General features: G+C 36.6%; 1 protein-coding gene across 1 annotated transcript in view; it reads left to right on the top strand.

The window, feature by feature from the left end:
* TMTC2 (transmembrane O-mannosyltransferase targeting cadherins 2) overlaps nt 1–21,102 on the top strand; it is a 175,369-nt gene that overhangs the window by 114,703 nt on the left and 39,564 nt on the right. Inside the window, exons 8-9 of the mRNA XM_031055582.1 lie at nt 733–854; nt 14,464–14,545. Of these exons, the coding sequence (XP_030911442.1) occupies nt 733–854; nt 14,464–14,545 (204 nt within the window). The remainder of the gene's footprint in view (nt 1–732; nt 855–14,463; nt 14,546–21,102) is intronic.

The raw sequence follows: 21,102 nt of genomic DNA, 5'->3' as shown, positions 1-21,102 counted from the left end.
AACACTAATATATAATATATATAAAAACATATAGCATCCCATTCATATATTGCTCTTTAACATTCCCTGCCTCGGCCTCTCATTGTAAAGGATTTCACCTTGAAAAATGACTGAAAAAATTTCAGTCATTTTGTATGTGACTTCATAAGATCAGCAATTTTAAACTAATAGATGCTATGTTTTAATTTCAAGAAGTTGTGGTAGATGACCAAATACAGCTACATTCAGAGATTAGTTTTTTTAATGACTTGCCCCTCCCATCAATATACTTTCAGGACTGTTTTCTTCTACTACCCTAGTTTTTGGTTTTTGAGTTATTATGATTAAATGCAAACATTTTCCATGTTCTCCCTGCTATTCCATGCTTTGCAATGTAGAGTGATGGAAAAGAAGTAGCTTTTCTAAAGTAGATGAGGTAAGATTTCTGTTACTTTGAGACTTTTGACTAAAGCTTAGCAGATGGTGCTCTCTCTGGCAATTCTTTTCCAACAATAGTTTTCATCTCAGCTATGCTATTTCAGCCCTAATAAGGCCTTAACTTAATCTCCTCACTCAAGTTTCTCCAAGGTTTTGTGTGTGTGTGTGTGTCGTTGAAAGTGTTCAAATCACTTTGCCTTTTTCTAGATCTCTGCCCATTTAAAACATAGAAAATTATGTAATAAACAAATTACGGAAATCTTGAGAAATTTGTGACATTGTGACATTCTCACTAGCATTTGTTTGACCCTGCAGGAGAAGCCTATATGAGAATGAGCCGGCTGCCTGAAGCAGAGCACTGGTACGTGGAGTCACTGCGATCCAAGAGCGACCACATCCCAGCCCACCTCACCTATGGAAAACTCCTGGCTCTGACGGTGAGTTTATCAGCATCTTCTGGGGAGTGGTCTCAGGTCCTCTGAGTAGGTTAGGTAAAGGAATGGGAAAGCTTTGTCCTGAAAGTTGCTTATTGTCTTGTTTGTCACTCTGTTTCAGTTATTCCTTTTAATTAAGGACTTTGACAGCATTAGGGTTTTTTTTTGGTTTTTTTTGGTGAGACACTGCATCTATTCTTGAGGTAGTACCAACTCTGTGCTGGAAAAAACCAATTGTAATGGCACAAGAACTTCGTAATGCACAGTAAAGAGTTCTCTTGATAAAGCCTTTATTATAAGTTCTTTGGATGACAAGTAATGGAATTAATTAAGATACTCAGTGTTTGACGCAGGGCTGTTGGAGCTGCCTGTGGCTGGGTATCACTTTGTGCATAACATCTCATGCTTTGAATTTACACTTCTTTAGGAGTGTCTCTTTGAGCGTGTGAAAGGAACTACTCAACTATTAAGAGCTAGCTCTAAAAAATCAGAAGAGTTGGGCTTCTTTATTTCTGTAAAATTTACTTAACTTTCAACTGCAGGCGTGCTTGTGGCTCCTGCTAAACTAACCTCCTTTGACAGTTATAGCAAAGTGCCAGTCCCTCCTTGATGTTCACACATTTTGAAGATGAAATGGATTTCTATTTTATTAATTCAAATAATTCTGTTTTAAAACTGTCTTTTATTTGGTTTTTGTTTCTCATTTCCATTTTTCTTTCATTTTTATCTATTCGATGTTTGCTTTCCTTGTTTACCTTAGTGGGTTCATGTTTGCTTTCTGTGCTTCACTGATACACCTCTGCATGATTCTTGAGTTCGTGTGCCTCAGTCTGAATATTCCTCCAATGAAATTTCCTCAGCTATCCACCTGGTGATAAGCTTTTTCTATGGTCTTGATTATGCTGTCCAGTCTGCAACAAAAAAATGTCTTTTATTCCAGAAAACAACATTATTAATTTCAGGAGATCCATTACTGTTTTAAAAGTATCTGAATTTGGAAAAGGGAAAGGAATTACAGCACAAGTTTTCTGTATGAGTAACAGGTGACAACATAGTATGAAAGATTGTAAAATTGGTCTGTGTTACCATGTAATATTAACTGCAGAGTTTTATTAAAAGCTGCATGAAAGGGAAGGTTTTAACTTGTAATGGAAGTAAGGGTGGTAGTGTCATATCCCCACTGCCTATGAAGGTTTTAACTTGTAATGGAAGTAAGAGTGGTAGTGTCATATCCCCACAGTTCCACATCCTGAAAAGGCTTTTTCTTAAAAAATTCCCACTTACTGTTAAAATTGCTGGGGTATTGACAAATATATGCACCCACTGTTTGCCTTGTTCTAGACTAGAACTACAAATAGATTGTAGAGGAAGATTTTCTTTATATTTATCTTGCTTTTCTAGCAGATATCTTTGTATATTGGACCTAAGAATAATAGCAGAAAGTCAGTGTTATTGGCTTCTTCTTAGGAGATCTTTGACACAAAAGTGCTAATTTATTGGAACTGCTGTGGGGAGGTGTTGTGGTTTAGGAATAGTATTTCCCAATTTAGTGTTCCCACTGTAACACTCCAAACCACACGCTGCTCTCTCACTACTCCCTCTCCGTCCTGCAGTGGGCTGGAGAGGAGAATTGGAGGCACAAAAGGTAAAGATCATGAGCTGAAACAAGAACAATTTACTGCAAACAGTAATAAAATAATAAAACAAATAGTAAGAGCAACAATATTAATAACAACAAGTATGAGAGAGGCGAACGATTCACATGCGAATGCTCACAACTCAGCATCCTCGGCAATACCTGACCATGCCACCATGCTCCTCGATCCAAAAGTAACCCCTTTACCCCTTTCCTGGATGGGGAGGCGATATAGAACAACCTCTGGGTCCTGGCCATGCCCCCTCCTGGCTACTGCAAAAATTAACCCTGTCCTGGCCAGGAGAGGAAATAAAGAGTTTTCTTAATAGAATCCAAATTTCTTTTTGTTTGGTTGGTTTTTTTGTTGTGCACACACACCCCCCTACCCCAGTAGTTCCCTGGTTAATTTTTTTGACTGCTGAGTGTGTGAAATATGAGGTCTGTTAGGGAAAGTCTTGCAGTGACTCTGGGAAACAAGGTCTCACAGTTTTCTTCAAAATAACAAAATCCCCAAATCCCAGAAGTGTACAAACATCGTGAGCCACTACTTTATTTTTTCTTAATTCTGTCCCCTCATTGTGAAAGTGCAGGTATAGGATTAAAATTTGGTGTTATTATCCCAACTTTTAGAAGGAAGCAATGAAAAATCTGCATGAGTCCTAATAGTAGAATTGAACTGTTTGCATTTCTCTGGGGATATAAATGGAAGATATGTGTGGTGTGGATTGTGCCTTGAGCATCTGAGCTGTGTTTGTGGAAGAACATGTCTCAGCAAGGAGAAGAACTGTGGACAGCTTTGAACTTTGAATAGTGCATTATGATAGGAAATAAAATGCCTTTCCTTTCTCAACACACGCTTGCTTTCTTATACTTGCTCTTTGCCATAGTTGTAGTCCATTCTCCTCACATTTGTTTGTTATTATCTCTTGACATTTTTGTCTTTATTACTGTTGCTTCTCATATTCATGCCAATATGTACAGATAGGGTTGATGTCCCTTCTATTGACAGCAGTATGAGCTGAAAAGATGGTGCTGATGTCTTGTTGACTTTCAGGATTTCATAAACATATAGCAAGGAATGTTATGGTAACAAAGTATTTACAGATAGCACAATATTTTTCTGATGGTTACTTCATTAATGAAAAACAAAGTTCCCTTATCTTTGATTTACTGAAAATTTGCATTAATTCCAATTAGTTCTTTGAGCTACAGGTCTGAAAAAATATTCAACACAAAAATGGATGAAAAGATTCAGCGGTAAAATACGTGGTTTTTCTCTCCATTTTGGTCACTTAATCAGTTTTGCAGGTTACTGTCTGCTCAGTAATTCACAAAATGAATTTTGTCTAGTTTCTGGCACACTGAACTGTCCTAGTATTAGTTCCCATCACAAATACATAATTGCTGTAACTGACATGCTTTCTGGAATTCTTCATAAACTTCCTTGGTTCAGATTAGAGCTGCTCCCTTTGGTGTAGTTATTTCAGCCCAATCCCAACATGAGCTACCACTGTGATTTATTCTTCTGTTATATTTTGCTGCCTGGGCTAATGATAATTTTCTCACAGCCTGTAAATTTAGGAAAGAGAAAATCCTACTTCAGTTAGTTTTTGGATGTTAGAGATGTGTTAGGGGCTTCTTTGCTGTCTTCTGTTGGAATCAAATTTTTGAACTTTTTACAATCCTGTTTCTGAATATAGGTACTGAGACAAAACTGTTAATAACACTTGTCTGTGTCTCTTTTCTAGGAGAGAAATGTGAGATTGCTGATATAGTGAAAGGTGGATGTAGGTGCTAATATAGATAGGAAATTTCTCTGTCAGTGAAACTGGGGGTGTAAGGGAGGAGAGGAGGTAATTTCCAGACAAGTTCCTAAATTCCAGCCAAAGGCAATTCTAATATAAAACCCCCTAGTAAAGTCAGACCTGTAAAGTTCACAAATTCAGATGTTTTATTTCCTTACTTTGATTCCAATGAAGCGGCTTAATTTTCTGCCTTCTCAAGTCTGTTGCCACTATTAATCTTACTGAAAGCAGCATCACATAGAATCAGAAAATCATTTAGACTGGAAAAGATACAAGTAATGCCCAAATGGATTTGGGCATGCTGCTGTATATGCAGGAAAAACAGACCGGCTTAAGAGCTCCTGAGGAATAGCTAATGAATTTACAGTCTTGTTACCTAATAAGTTACAAGAATTTCCTAGCTCCTATATTAGTTCATGTTATATGTTTATATCTAAGAACTACAAGTCGCTAAACTACAATTTTCTCAAAAATATGCTAGGACAGCATAATATAGTGGTTGAAAATCATGATTAGTAGCTCAGTTACTAGAATAATTGGAAAATAGCCAGTTGTCTGGGGCTTAGGTTTGTCCTTCTTTTATATTTTTGAAATGACATGTAGGTGTTTAGAACTGTAGTGCTTTAGCATTATGTGCTTTTCATGCCTGTAACTTGTTAAGCTGCTTAAATTGTGAGGAATTTATTTTTCAATGTGACATGTTAGTTAACATAGCCAGTCTTCTGGTAGCTTCATACCACAGCATCTGAGCATCATCCCTTGCTTAGGTATTTTATTTCTAGATTACAAATAAAAGCATTATTTTTTGAAAGACTTTAAAATTGCAAGGCTCTCAGCTTTAGGATAAAAATGAGTCTGTCAAAAATGACAGTGCCAGGTGATGCCTTGAGCATGTATTGTAATTTGTTTTCCATTATATGAGCAGGCCTTCTAGAAGAGAAGGCATTGGCTGTCTTGCTAAAAGAATAATTTGCAAGTAAGGCTTTTAATTTTTTTCTTCTTCTTCTCACTTTAGTAGTCCTAAAGAGAAGACTGAGAAACCCTCCCTCATAATGTCTGGCCTCTGCCATCATTCAGTGGTTGATTGTTACGGTAGCATGCTAGTCTGAGAAGCTTTATTTCAATTACAAATAAATATTTTCAAGTTTTGTTTTGTCTGTTTTGAGTGAAGTTGAGCCCACAAATGACCCTGCATAGTTTGCAGTAGTGGCTCTAATTGCTAAAATACTTAGGGTCAGCCTCATATTGTAACATTTAGTGTGTCACATCTAGGAATTACAGGCTTTGCTATATTTCTCTGGAAGAAATTGCACAGTGTTTTTTTGCATTTTACATGGCTCCACACAGTGCTGTTAATCTCCTATTTTTTACTGGATTGGAAAATCACCCAAAATGCTGTAAGAAAAGTTACTTTGCCTTGTAAAATTTTGCTGCCAGAGCTCCAAGTACTAAATTCAGCAATAATCATCCTAGAAGATTCCCTGTAATATAAAATATTTTATTTTAAATTATTTTCTTCAAATGGGGATTGGGAAAAAGCAGTCATAGACATGATAGAGACAGGCAGTGTTTTGGATTAATATAAAAGTAACAGGATTGTGACATTCAGGTATCAAGGTTGAAGTTTAGTACTTTTCTTAAGTTTTGAGATAATTGCTTCTCAGTGAGTGACTGTATTTTTCCTGCAGTTGATTGTTGCTTATGCTTCTGACAAACAGAAGTCCAGTGAGATATCCTGCCATTTTTGGTTAGTTGTGAAATTACTCAAAGTGTTGCTATCAAATACCCTACTGTATTCAGTAATTGGTGTAGTGCTTGACTGTCATCTCAAAATAAATATAAATAAAGGAAAACGTGGAAATAAATGGAAGATAGGAAAAACAGAAAAGTGTGGGATATAGGGGAAAAGGAGAATGATATAGATGAATAGACTAATTCAACATTTACAATTCCTGTAATTACTCGCTGCTGGTGTTTCAGCACAGAAAGGAAATTTGCATTTCTGTTGGAAAAATCTGTCATATTGTCATCTTTAATGTCACTGGTTCATTGCTACTTTTTTTCTGTCTCTCTAGATTTACACAAATGGGAAGAATGCAGGAATGAGGGAGAACAGTCATGATGTCAAAAGAATCATGACTGTCTTTAAGACATAGCAATTGAAATGCTCTGTTAAATCTAGTCATGATCTTCCAGAGCAGTTTCTTCTTTTAGTAATCAACTCCTTTAAAGCAAACAAAAATATTTTCAGTAATACTTAGGGGGCCAATAAATGCCTACACATAGAGAAATCTTTAATTAGTGAAAAGGCATTTTCTGAACAGGTCAATTTAATTAGATCAGGAAAGCGCTTAGTTATTTCATTTTGGGAAACCATATCCCTTAGCTGTTAGTACTGCTTCTAGGAAGTTTTTTTTTTTAAATGAAAATTGGCTATTTCAGTTAAAGTTGCAGCATAACAATGTAAAAATGACATTGAATCCATGAGAATGCCTCGCCTGAGAAATCAAGTTAAACCAAGCAATAGTCATTACTGTTTTTCTGTCTTGTATTCAACTTGACTTTGGGGCCTGGCATAGACACTATGAGCTTTCTTGACACTTGAAATCTCTTGAGGGTTAAAATGGATATGTGCACAGTTTGTATTTAGTTCCGAGTTTGCAAAATGTGAGTTGTTTTAATTTTTGTTTCCAGCTTACAAGCAATTCACTTGTAGCGGCTAGAAGGAAGGGGTTTTCCTCTTCAGTGGGGAAAATCAGGTTTGCTGACTTCAGAAGTGTGAGCCCTTTTTAAAAAGGTTTGGTTATCTGGTGTATCTGGAGCTTTAACACGTCCAGTCTGAATGACAGGATTTCCGAACTACAGAAATTTCAATAGCTGACATCTATTGAGCTTGTATTTCTTCAGAGGCTGGCTGTGTGCCAGAAGTATTGCATCCATAGATATACATTCCAGTCCCCTTAGGAGATGTGTTAGGCTGCATGCCAGCTGTAATAGAATTAATTGTAAAACAGAATATTTTCATTTAAATATACCATATCTGTCTAGTTCATACATGACTCTGGAACAGGTATTTAGGCACGTAACCTCTCACTAACCTCCTTCAGGGATCTCATCTTTGGTATTGTGTTTCTAACTTCCTGTAGACAGGAAAGAGGGAGCCCTAAACTTCTCACTTTACTCAACATAAATCTAAAGCTTGTTACAGAGAGAGCATCACTGACACAGAATGAACTGCTTTCATGAAAGAATCACAGCCTGCTTTGGGTTTGGAAGGAACCTTAAAAATCATCTAGTTCTAACCCACCAAAAGAGAGATCTTTTTTGTTTTAATACATGGTTGAATAAAGGTGCTGTAGTTACTCTGTGTGTAGTAATTTTATCAGTAATTGGGAAAAAATAGGCCAAATTTAGCTTAGAAGAAATTCATAGGACTCAGTGAAAACAGCATGTGAAAATACTGAATTTGTATTCTACTGACTGGCCAGTGAAATATGAGTAGATATGAATACATTTCTTTATCAGAAAATATAAAATGTGGTTTAAGACTGAACAGAAAAGAAAGGGACTAACCTGGAAATTTACTTCACATTTCATTACATATTTTTAATACAAAATGGTCAAAGCTTAATGACTGAAGTGAGTATTTCAATAGGGGTCTAGACAGTAAATAAATCACAAGGTATAGAATGAAATCCGTTCTTTAGAAGTTTACTTAAGACTTTACACAATATTTCTTGGTTCCATCAGTGATGTAATGAAGCAAATTCCTTCTAGACTTCAAGTTACCCCAAAAGAAACACTAAAATAGAAACACTATTTAAAAATACCAACAAACAAACAAAAAAAAATGCACTACAACAGAGCAACCAAATAAAAAATCCTCCAAGGGGAAAAAAAATTATGCTTACATTTCTTTTCTATATTGGTTTGAATACTTTAATAGAACAAGAATGATTTTGGTGATAGAAGACACATAAACCAAGAAAATGGATGTCAAATAGCTTTAGTATATTATTGATTAATTTGATACATAATACTTGAAAAAAATACCACCTTAATAGTGTGTCTCAGTCATGTCCCAAGCCAGTGAAGTTTTGAGCTGTGCTTTAATTTCTAGATCTATGTGTCAGTTCATATGCAGTCATGTCAAATTCCAAAATGCTTAAGGTCCAGTAGACTCCCTCAAAGTCAATGGGCCCTGCTTCAATCTCAGTGCTCTGGTTATCATGCCTTTAATTATCACTGCAGATGTATACTCAAGAACACAGTTTATGTTACCATTCTCTCCATTAACCTTGGCTCATACAAAATCACACTGACTTCAGTAGCATCTCAGTGAATCTAGTAGATGAATTTTTACTCAAAAAAACTCTGCATGTTTTTGAAGGAGGGCTAATGTTGTATATTAAGGTGAAAATGAGCCACTTAAGGTGCAAATACAAGATGAAACTACAAGAGGTTGGATGTTCTTGATTCTACCAAGGCTTATTTCCAAAAGCAACTAGGTTATGTACCGGGTTATGCAAGCAGTATGCAACTGGATTGTGCATGTGACGGCCCTGGTCCAGTTAAATGACTGGGGAGGAGAATGTTAGTCGTGACCAAGTTATGTGTAACACTGGACAACAACAAGAAAGTTGCTCCACATTTATTATAAAATCTAATAAATGGTGAATTACTTTGAATTGGTAGATAAAGATTTATAGTGTAATTTCCTCCAGAGCGGTCCAGTTCATGCTCCCATACGCTGAGATGGCTTCTCTGCTGTGTTTGATTGTTATTATTTTATTTTAATAAAGATGAGATGAAAAGGCAGGATTTGTCTCCTTACTGCACAGGAAGGATAGAAACGGAGATAAATTTTAGACCTTTGATGTTAATAATCCAAGTCCTGTATATTTCAGTTGGTCTAGCATTTCACATACAAATTATGGTACAAGATATTTGTATTGTAATTCCGAGTGAAGAGGGAAGAGTTAGAAATAACAGCAAAATGAAGGAAAAAATAAGAATCCTTTTATCTACTAAATGCTAAATATTAAAGTTGTTTTAGGACTACTAATATTTAGACCTGGGGCAGCAAGCTTGCCCGTGTCAATGACATCATTGTAAGGTGCAACTCTACAGTTCCTGTTTCACTAGTCCAGCTAAGTAAAAACTTTTGAAGAATTTATTACTCATTTACTCAGTGTCACACCATTTAAGTTGTGCTTTGCCTCACAACTTTTGCGAAGCAAAAGGAACTGGTTATGACATAGGATATGCAGGTCTGCAATAACTTAAAGCATGGAAAGGAAGTTGTCACTGGTTCAGTTCAAACTTTTTTACTATCACTGAATAGTCTGTGACTTTAAAACATTCTAGAGAGGAAGAAAAAAAGCATGTAAGATAATACTTGCTTTTCTCTATCAATGTGCACACTTTAATCAAACTTCCATTAATAAATCTTTTCATAATTCAATCTGTTTTATTAAAAATGTGAATGCTTGCCAAAAAAACCCAAACAAAACAGATGTGGAGAGTGACAGTCAACTGCATTTGTAGCATAAATTAACTTCTTTATGCAATCACTTTATTACTAGTTAAAGTTGGTAAAACTTTATTGAAGAATGAAGTCTGTGTCCTACTGGTGAAACCCTCCTAAGTTTTGAAGAATGATGAATATTTATGTCATATAAAGTTGGTTCAAATTGCAGAGACCACCTAATTTGTTGAACCACCTTACTGGTTGCCACTGTGTCATCATAGTTTCCACAGGACGGTTATTCAGAGCTGCTCAGCTGTATTAGTCTTTCCCAGTTTTACTACCATTGCAGGGTCCCTGGGCCTCCAGCAGCCTGAAGTACAACAGCTGCCTCAACATGAATTTGGCACAGTTAACGAGAAAAGTGAGGGAAAAAAAAAATGGGGTGGATATCGAAATGCTAGTTTTGTCCTCAGCTTTTTAATATTTTAAGAATAAATACAGTCTTCTACTAATGAATGAACTGCCCTTAACTGGCTTTCTTTCACTTGTTTTGGTGATCATAACAGTAATTTAAATTTCATTTGTAGGAAAGCTGTATGTCTGACCATATTAGCAAGCACAGATATATTGTTTTAGTCTCTAGGGAAGAAGCAACCAACAAAATAAAAAACCTCTTGCGGTCAACTGCAAAGAACTGGTCTTAAAAATCAAGCTCCTGAAATCATATTTAAACAATTAACAGTTTGACTTCCAAAACTGCAAGCACCCAACCATTCTGATTTAGGGTCTGCGTGATCTACGGAGAGTGAGGTATTTCTGAAAGCCAGGACAACTTATGTGTTAGGTTATAAGAGCCCTGTATTACTTACCTGCACTTTTAATTTTTTTTTTCATTTTTAATTTGTTGGTATTGCTGGAAGATGGTAAGCAGGGGCAATTCACCTATATTTTGGTGTGAGATGGGAGAGGGGGACTGATGTTTTCTTTATTAATGGAAAACTCCAGGGAGCTTGTCCTCATTATATGCTTTAGGTCCAGATCCAGTACGGCAAATATCAGCCAGTGTTCCAAATCAATTATTAAAGTGTTTTCATCATGTTCAAGTTCTTTTCTCCAGCAAGGAGATTGGCATTGATTGTTTTATGATTCTGTCTTGTTAGTCTCTGCACTATTAGTCTCTGAAAAGCCATAAATATGCCAATACCTCTATGCAGAGGATCTCCATTAGGGCTTGGGCTGGGACCACCCACTCATTTCTCCAGAGCTCACCAGTAGCTGTCATAGAGCACCTTTTCATTAGCTCCTGACCTGGACTGAATGTAAACTGGTGACCAAGAGGAGAAAGGTATTTTCTATCCCATTATTAATCATCAGGGCTGTCAAGTATTTTCATTAAAATTTATTTATAACTTCTTTATCCTTCAAATAAGTCTGCTATCGTGCTGTTGTAAACTTACAGTTTTTTGCTTTGTAAAATTGCCAGAGCATGTAATTATGCATATACAACTGCAAACCCTGCTGCTAGGAATTAGGAAGTTACCAGTGGCTCTCAATTCCTGCCTTTGTATGGGTCAATACATGTAACGGTGAGCATGCACACCAAATGCCTTCCTGTCCCAAATCAGTAGCTTTCAGCTGTTTAAACAATTATTCGGACTTTCTTTAAAAGTTATAATTTTATTCCCTTACACCATCTGTTTTATTTAACACTGAGAACATACAGTGGGAAAGGGACAATGACAGGATTACTGTCAAGTAAACTACACAGTGTCTGCATTCTGTTGGGTAGTTAAGATGTGTATTGGATAATTGAAACAAGTCAATAAATACTAAGTTTTAATTGTGAAATAGCCTGATTCTGTCAAGTGGTTGTATTTTACATATTTTGACACAAAAAGTAATGTGTATTAAATCTATGCTGAGGTATTGACATTTTAGCAGTAGACTGCATTAAAGAGGACATTTTAGCTGGTGTGATGCAAGGTTCCTCACAATGCCAGTCTGCAAGAAAACACTTTTATTCATTTTTCTAAAATAATTTTTGTCAAATGTGGATAAATGAAAGTGATGGGTCAGCATGAACAAATAGAGCTTTTGTTGATTGTTTTTAATCAGATAACTTTATGTCTTGATTGATATAATTAAAGCTTTTTCTCACCTTTATCTGTGAAATGACCATTTGAGCCTGTAAATAGCACAGTTCTTTTGATGTTATGTATGCTGGCACCTGTCATCGCTGTGTATTGTAGGTCTCCTGACTGGCCTGAACTTGAGTGCAGTATGTCATTTGGAAAGTGCCAAAAAGAGTAGAGCAGTCATGTATTTTTGGTGGTTATAGTAAATAAAAATCAATCATGTTTGACAAATGTTTGTGGCCTTCTAATTCTGTAGGTAGAAGCTACAATTTTGTGACTGTATTCAATGAACTGTGCTTTGATGTTCTAGAAATAGACACAAAGTGCGACCAGCTAAAACTAATTAATGTTGGTCTGTTAAAAAAGGCAATTATGCAAAATCTGTAGATGTTCATTCTGTCAGTATTAATGATACATACACTTAGTACCTCTCATTTTGAAGCCTCAAAGCTAGGCTTAGATAAGCCATTGTAACTTTTGCCAGACCACAATTGGCAGCCTTAGACTTAAATGTGCAAAATTGAGTGTTCAATTATCACCTCACCCTGCCAGTTGCTTTAATTGATGATTTTTTTCATCATTTTTTGTTCTTAACTATAGTTACATGCTATTTTAAAAACCTGTATTTTTATATATATATATATATATATATATATATATATAAAAATGTCTCTACTGCAGTAGTAAAAGAGGAAAAATCAGTCTGGGTTATGTGTCGTATGGTTTTTTGCTTTGGGATTTTTCTTCATGGGTTTGTTGTTTTGTTGTTTGTGGTTTGGGTTTTTTATAAGGCAGGATGGGCCACTGCAATATAAGATAGTGTACTCTATCATGTAATTGCATCATTTGGTTGATAGGAACCTTGTGCCATGTGGATTTGGCTTTAAGGAATATGGGTTTACCAAAGAAAGGTCACTAAATAGTAAGGCTGAATTCTTACCCCAAAGAACATTCATTCTGTGAAACTAGAATCCTGTAAATGGTAAGCCCGCTCATATCTCTGCCAGGATGCTCTCTTGAAATGTGACCTCTGTGTTGGTTTTGGTGGAACCTGGTCTTCATATGGTTTTTGGTGTGCTGTACAACTTCCTTCACTCTATTTTATTGTCTCTAAGACCCCTGAGGGAAATACTGAGAATCTAAAACAGCTGTAATCATGAACAGACTTCATTATTATTCCTATGTTAACTTGTGGGATAGTGCAGGATGTGTGCCATGTCTGTTTCCAGACCACAAAACTTGAGAAGGCCTATATGGTTGTATCTGTGAAATCACACTCAAGGCAACTTGAGAGGTGCAGACCACAATGCCTTTCTTGCACAAGGGTTAAGCTTAACTTTTCTTTATTCTGCAGCCTGCCTATTTTATAGCACAAACCACAGCAGCTAATTTCATGGGGATAGGGATAAACAGGACAGGTGTCTTACTGAATATGTGATAGTGATTTGTGTTTGAGTATCAGACTAGACTAATTCAATATCACTGTTTTTTCAAGACTAATGGCCACAAATGGATCTCCTCTGGTTCTTCTATACCATAATGGGACTATAGTGATTTGGTGATTCCAGTGATAAGGAAATCTCTGTCTCAGAAAATGTCTGTTCTTTTTACCATCAGTTCTGTTAGGCTTAGTTTGGTTGGTTTTGAGGGGTTTTTTCCCTGATCAATTGTCATGCTTTTTACCATTGTGTTTAAAAATTACCATTTCTGTTACAGCTGTTTTATGGTTTTCAGAATTGATTTCTGATAAAATCTGACTTCCCACTTTAAAATCAGAAATACATTTTTTTTTACTTTCCACATTAAACCCTAAAATATTTTCTATTTATGTACTTTCATTTGTGGTAACTTTACCTTTGGCTATATATATAGTGTCATTTAGGATACAAGGAAGATAAATGGAGCTGCATCAGGGGACATTCAGAATGGATATTAGGCAAAGGTTTTTCACTGCAAAGGTCACTGGGAAGTGGTTACCAGTGCCCAGCCTGTCAGAGCTCAAGAAGTATCTGGAAAACACTTGGTCACGTGGTTTTGTGTAGTCCTGTGAGGAGCAGGGAGTGGGAGTGAATGATATTTATGGGTCCTTTCCAACATGAAACCTTCTAGGATTCTTTAATTTCATAGAAGCACAACATGCCTTCCCTCCCCCACCCTGCACTGACTTTTTTTTAAGAGCATGACTAAAGCTCTGTCCAAGTTTCTCTCTGATTTTAGCTTGGGTAAGTGTAATGCTTGTCCAGAAAAGAAGCGTGGAACTGATATTCACCCCAAAGCCCTTTACAATATTTTGCAATATGTTTCTACCACTTCCTTACTTCTTGGACATTGATGAGGTTGGATGCATTTCTTCCTCAGTCTGGAGATCTGCACCATAAAGTAGCAGACCACAAAACTTCCTGTAGCACTTAAACATTTGTATTTATTTATTTAGGTTAAAGCCTAGTGATAGGGGTTGTTTTTCTGCAGTGCCTGGAATTTGGAAATTGTAACTGTACAGGATTGTCCAGGGTGACACACTGTTAAAGTAATTTCACCCCTCTTTTTTTTTTTTTTTTTTTTTTAGGGACGCAAGAGTGAGGCAGAGAAGTACTTCATGAAGGCTATTCAGCTGGATCCTACCAAAGGAAACTGCTACATGCATTATGGTATGTTTCAGATAGATAGGATTTCAACATATATTCCAGGCTTGCTGTTAATCTCTCCAAGTGATTAAAGATTTGAGAAGATCTACTGGCAAAATATCTTCTTTAAAAGGAAAGAAACTAATCTACCATATATTACTTCATTACCATTTTTCCGTCATTGTAGAAGGAGAGGTGAAGATTTTCATATTTTGCATAGCGTTCCTCCTATGAGAGGAATTTCAGTATTGCTGCCTCTCTGGGAAAGAAAAAAGGTGACTATTGCCATATGTCAAAGTTTCATGGCCTGGAATATTATTGTTAACAGTTTTGGCCTGACTTCACTGATCGTTGGTGGGTGGGCAACCAGAAATTTTACTTTAGCATGTGTGAGTGCCATATATCGAAGTGTCTTACAGGCCTTACATCTACCTCCTTCCCACCACCTTCTTGGCTTGAAATGGCTAAGTATTACAAAAGGTTTTGGCGAGTTGGCTGTATCTTTCCTTTTACACCATGCATGTTGCATAAAGCACACAGTTAATTTGAAGGTATCTTTGTAACTTTGGATTGTTTTTGCTAGATGTGCAAAAAACACTTCCAGATGTGTTTAGTCTCAGGGAACCAAAACTATTTATCTTTATGGACTAATTCTTAATATATTTTAAAGCTGATAATGGACAAATCTTAAAATGCAAGCTATGTTGTGCCAATTGGAACACAGAAAGCACTTTGTAAGTTTCCTCTTCATTTAGGAAGGTAGGGAACTACAAAGTGCACTTTGTATATTATTTTCATTTCTCTTCTAGTTCTTACTGATAAAATAAATAAAAACAAGTAGGTAAGAAGGAAAATCAATCTCACATAATAACCATGTTTTTACTCTGTGATATCTTTGTCTGAATTGCTCATATGTTGTATCATTGGTCCTATGCAGTATGAAGTTCTGTATGTTAGATTCCTAGAATCGACCTTTGGACTTAGAACGTGTCATTGTATTTAAATTAATGTAGCTCAGTGCTGCATTATTTTGCATTATGAAACATTGCAGTTCAAAGTCTTGTCTTTTCTTTATGCCTGTACAAGTAAAGATGATAGGGATATTTGTGCATGTAAACCCCATTATTTCAATTGGATGTGAGTATCATGTATATCTCAAGACAGTGAGTAAAAGTTACAACTGATAGTTTCTTGAAATCCTACTCAAACCCCTTCCAGCTTTTGTTACTAAGAAAGCTGTCCTCAATTATTAAGAAATTTTTGTATACAAATTCAGTGGTTGGTCTCAACAGTCCATCTCAGCAAATGATGTTAGGATGTAATGTATTTTATTATTGGTCTAGAACTTTTTTCTTTTTCACTCATTACTCGTCAACTTGCTTGTCCTTTCCTGCAATATTCCCTCTGTCCCATTTTAAAGTATCCTATGAACTAAACGCATGGTTATTCAAATCATCATTCATGTTTGATATATTGACTTCTTTATTACCAGATTCCAGTATTAATGTGGTGTGTTATTTCCTAATTAAGATTATTCCCTAAAAACATGGGAAAACTTTTCCTTTATTGTGTACCGGGTTCAAAAAGTGGGTTCTGTCATTGTGCAGAGGTGATAATCAACATAAGCGAGGTTCTACTCAGCAGATTAGGAGAGAAGGGTGAAATTCAGTCAGTGTTTGGAATAACAGCATAGTGAAATGGTTCCTGAAGGGCAACAGACACAAGAAGGTTCTCTTTAGCAGCCATTAGGTCTTGGACCATTATACCCAGAGAGCTCTTCTGAATGCGTGTGAAATCTTTTCATAATATAACTTCTGATCACCTCACTGGTTCAGTGATGTTATTCTACATTTATATCAAAGTAGCTATGAGGCAGATACGGTCTACTTCTGCTTGGCTCTTGTGTCTGTGTAGTACAGCTGGTCTCAAATCCTTGTCGCTTTTGGGCACAGAACTTTATAAAATGTAAATGAAATTATCCTTGCTTTTTATTTCTTTTCTTCCTTGCTTTATTTCTCTTCTTGTTTCCACCTATTTCTGTAATAATGAGGGCTATGTACTGTGTGTTACCAGGGGCATTCCAAATAATCCATTGGAATCTCTGGTGAACACTTCAAGCTTTACCTCTCCATCTCATTAATTTGTTCCAGCACCTTGTCACAGGTACATTCTACGTCCTGGGGAAATACATCCATATTTTGCATGTAAATCTTAGAGATTACTTTTTTCCTCAGCATGAAGATGTTGATATGAGAGAATAAAGTAGCTGGCATCAGTCCTGAAAAAACACATACTTCACAAAGCAGCCAAATGAAAAGAGTGGTCAGCTGGGACATGACAGGGTGTTGATGGAGTAGCAGGAATAAATGGACTGAAGATTTTCTTCCAAGTGCACATGGATTGCATGCACTTATAATTTTTGCTTCCAGGTTGTGCAGATGTTCTTTTTGACTTCTAACCTTCTGGACTTTTATTGGAGCTATGAGAAAAACTGTCAGTATGCTGTATCTTTTAAGAGGCTTACCTTTGTATTATAATGTGCTTTAATTCAAGCCGTAAGCCAAAGCTATTTTTAGATATGACTTGGTGCAGGAGGTAGCTTACTTAATCATATGAAAATTTGGAGGGAGTGGAACAGTTTCTTGGTTTCTCCACAGCATGTTTCTCTGCTCAAGCTGGCATTATAGTTCGTTTTCTATAGGTACTTGGCTGACTTTGGGTTTAAGGGGATTTAAGTTTTAAGCAGTGTTTCCTAGACTCATTATGCTTGAAGATGTCTGAAGGGAAAAATAGTGGAAGAGCTGAAGATATATAAATCCCTGTAGACTGCTGTCATGATGTCACTTCATTGGACATAAGGGGAAGCAGCTTTTTTTCTAGTGACCAGAGAGGATGGCACTCCACTCTTAGATGGAAATGCAGACTGCTGCTCAGCTGACCACCTTTCTTTTGCCCTTCTTTCCTTTCTACCTCTCATATGCCAGTTATTTGAACATCTGAACTTGGTGGAAAACCATTACATCTTACAAATACATGAGGGTTGATGAGTGATCTGCTACAAGCTGCTCAGGTGCACAGTGTGCTACACCTCAAAGATGGAAGAGACAAAATTCTCATGAATCAGGAATAAGAAAAAATGAGAGACTGAAGAAACGCCAATACTTTTTTTTCCCACAATATACACATTTTTGAACTAGAAAACTAGAGGAATTTTTTTGGATACTGAGTTTGTATGCTTCTGTAAGGTTTGTGGCTTTTAATTGGATATTTTTAATACACATTTTCTAAAGGCTGCCTAAAATGAACACTTGTGACTAAAAGAGGTCAAACTGAACATTTATTTATTTTTCAATTTCCTTTTTTTTTCTCTGGGAAAGTTTTCCTCAAACTGACATACCCACATCTACTATATTGGCAGTCATGCATCCCACTCTACTTTGAACATTTAATTCAAGTAGGCCATTTTGAATCCCAGATGATCTTGGTAATGTTGGTCATCAACAGATTTATGACATAATTGAAATGGTCTCCATGGACTGTTGATTCTTCCTGAGCTATTTGCCATGATGAAATGAAAGGGATGAATCTAAGTGTCTGTCTGAGAAACCACAAAGAGGTACCTATGAACTACATGAGTGAAAAGGCACTGTCTTCTAAATATTTTAAGAACTTAATGGCATCTAAAGAATCAGTACATCAAATTTGTCAGCAAGTGTGCCCAGCATAGGGATGTTCAGTCAGGTCAGACAAGTGCCCTTAAGGCTCAGAGACAGTGCATTTTTGGATTTAGTATTTGGACGTATGACAAAGGAGATAAAAGTCTCTATTTCTGTCTGCACTGAGCCTATCTCAGGAGAAGCTGAAGAAAGATTATGTATAAAATCTGTCAGTGCGCAGGGATGAGGTGCATTTCAAACACTGACATACTTATGTGCTCATCTTTTCTTAAAAAAAAAAACCCAACAAAAATTCTTCAGTAAATAGCACACAGTGTAATTGAGGAGTTTGAAATTGTTGAAGCTTTCTGTACTAGCTTTTCCTTAAATGAAAAACACCATAAATCTACAGTGATATTTGTTGTGTAAAGAGTTTATCTCCAGGAGTATTATTTTATTTATAATTTGCTGTTTAAAAACAAAAATATAATAATAATAATAATAATAATAATAAACCCCACCAAGCAAAAAAACCAAAACAAACAAAAAATCCCCACAAAAAAAAAAAAAAAACCAAACCAAACAAACACCCCAAAAAACACTAAAGTAGAGTTCATTTTACTTGTCTGTTAAAAATGGGTTTTGCCACTATGGCTCTTAACTTGCATATAGTGGCCTTTCTCCAAAATGATGAAAGTGGAGAGGAGAATAAAGCAAAGAGACAAAGAAGTAAGATTTCAAGGTAGATGTTTGTAGAGGTCCCTTCTCCCTTATATTTGTAATGGCTTAGTTGGAATAGGAAAGTCTAGAACCCAACAGGATGTTCAAATTAACTCTGTTTTATTAATAGCTGTTGACACCTTCCTTTAAAATAGTTTCCTTTGAATAATACATTGTTTCTAATAAGCCTAAATTGTTTAAAGATTCCTTTTTCATTACAAAAATGGATTATTCTCAATATATTAATTATGCATTTGCTTAATTTGGCAGTTCACATTGATCATTTGCCTTTTTAGAGGTGTAAAACAAAAAGAGATTTTCAGATTACATAAAACTGAAGTGTATTAGCTATGTCCTCATTGAACTAAGAACAGATTAACGTATTCCCAAATACACTTTTGTTTTTATATTGTCTTTCACTTTTGAATTTGTGATAATTTAGGAGTTATTTTTATAGATTTTCTTACATTATCTGTTTCTTTATAAGCATGTTTAACTTCTTCACTGCCTTTTTTATTGTTTTTCAATTTCATCATCATCTTTCTAATCGCTTTTTCTGCAAAGGGCTCTTAGCCCTTTTTGATGCCTAAATTTTCACCTAAATTTATGAGCACTTTGCATTTGTCTTACTTCTAAAGATGGCTGCTTTACTCCTCCTATGCCACAGCCTGAAAATGGGTTGGAATTGCTGTGGTTTAAGGGTCAAAGTATATTTCCTTGAAATACAATAGCAGTGAATTTCCAAGCACCATTTTTTCAGTCTTTAAGTTTTAGGCTTACATGTATTAGTGAGTGAGAGAATTTTTATGGGTGACTTTATTTTTTTTTTTTTTCTTAGATGTTTCTGCTTAGATTGAGATTGAGTAAGGTGAAGCGCCGGATCCTGGACTTCAGTCACCAAGACCCCTTGCAGCACTGCAGGCTGGGGGCAGAGTGGCTGGAAAGCTGGGCAGAGGAAAAGGACTGGGGGTGGTGGTTGTCAGCAGCTGAACGTGAGCCAGCTGTGCCCAGGTGGCCAGAAGGCCAATGGCATCCTGGCCTGGATCAGCCATAATGTGGCCAGCAGGACCTGGGCAGGGATTGTCCCTGTACTTGGCACTTGCTTGAGTCCTGTGTCTGGCTCTGGGCCCTTCACTGCAAGAAGGACATTGAGGTGCTGGAGAATGCCCAGTGAAGGGCAACAAGGCTGGGGAAGGGTCTGGAGCACGAGTCTTACGAGGAGTGGCTGAGGAAACTCAGGTTGTTCAGTCTGGAGAAGAGGAGGCTCAGGGGAGCCCCAGTCACTCTCTCCACCCATCTGAAAGGAGGCTGTATCCAGATGGGAGATGGTCTCATCTCCCAGGCAACCAGTGACAGGATTAAAGGAAGAGGTCTCAAGCTGAGCCAGAGGAGGTTCAGGTTGGAGATCAGGAAGAATATCTTCACTGAAAGGATAGTTAAGCATTAGAACAGGCTGCCCAGGGAGTTGTTAGAGTCACCATCACTGGTGATGTTCAAGAAAGGACTGGTCATGGCACTTAGTACTATGTTTAATGAGCATAGTGGTGGTCAGTCAAAGGTTGGACTCGATCATTAAGGTCTTTTCCAACCTAAATTATTCTTTGTGCTGTATTTATAATATTTCCATGTAGTCACATTGTTCTCAGTGCTTGAGCTTTGTGCTTTTTGTCTTCATTGAGTGAAGAACAGCCTAGGAAAAATTTATGTATTTTCCCCACATATTTAAGGAAAAGCTCCTATGAAGAAAGCAGTGAACTAATGAAAAATAGAGTATAAATGTTGTATTTATAAGAAAGAAGAACATCAACCATGAAATCTCACTCATGAAATCTTACTTATTTCTTTAGGAGAGTTTTATGTGGATGGTAGAGATGTCACACTAGTCCACAGGTAGGTCAGTGTTCACTTTTGTCAGTGAAATGAGTAAAACTTCTCAAGCCATAAATCCAGGTGAATGGATTATCCTATTTCTGACTGACAGGTTAGCTAAATGCAGTATATACCAAATGATAAATAAAAGTGCATGGATCTGCTGCATTGGGAACCCCAGATGCTACATGGTGATTTTGTATTGAGAAATTAAATCCCTTGATGAGGTAGGGTCAAAGTGAACCAGATATAGTATGTCCATCACTAAGTCACTTCCCAATATGCACTCGTGGGCCTTTCTGCCAATGACAGAGGCTTTGCCATTTTAAATCTTTG

The sequence above is a fragment of the Geospiza fortis genome, unplaced genomic scaffold (genome assembly GCF_000277835.1).
Source record: "Geospiza fortis unplaced genomic scaffold, GeoFor_1.0 scaffold166, whole genome shotgun sequence".
In the NCBI taxonomy this organism is placed as follows: Eukaryota; Metazoa; Chordata; class Aves; order Passeriformes; family Thraupidae; genus Geospiza; species Geospiza fortis.
This window is presented reverse-complemented; position numbering and strand designations above follow the sequence as displayed.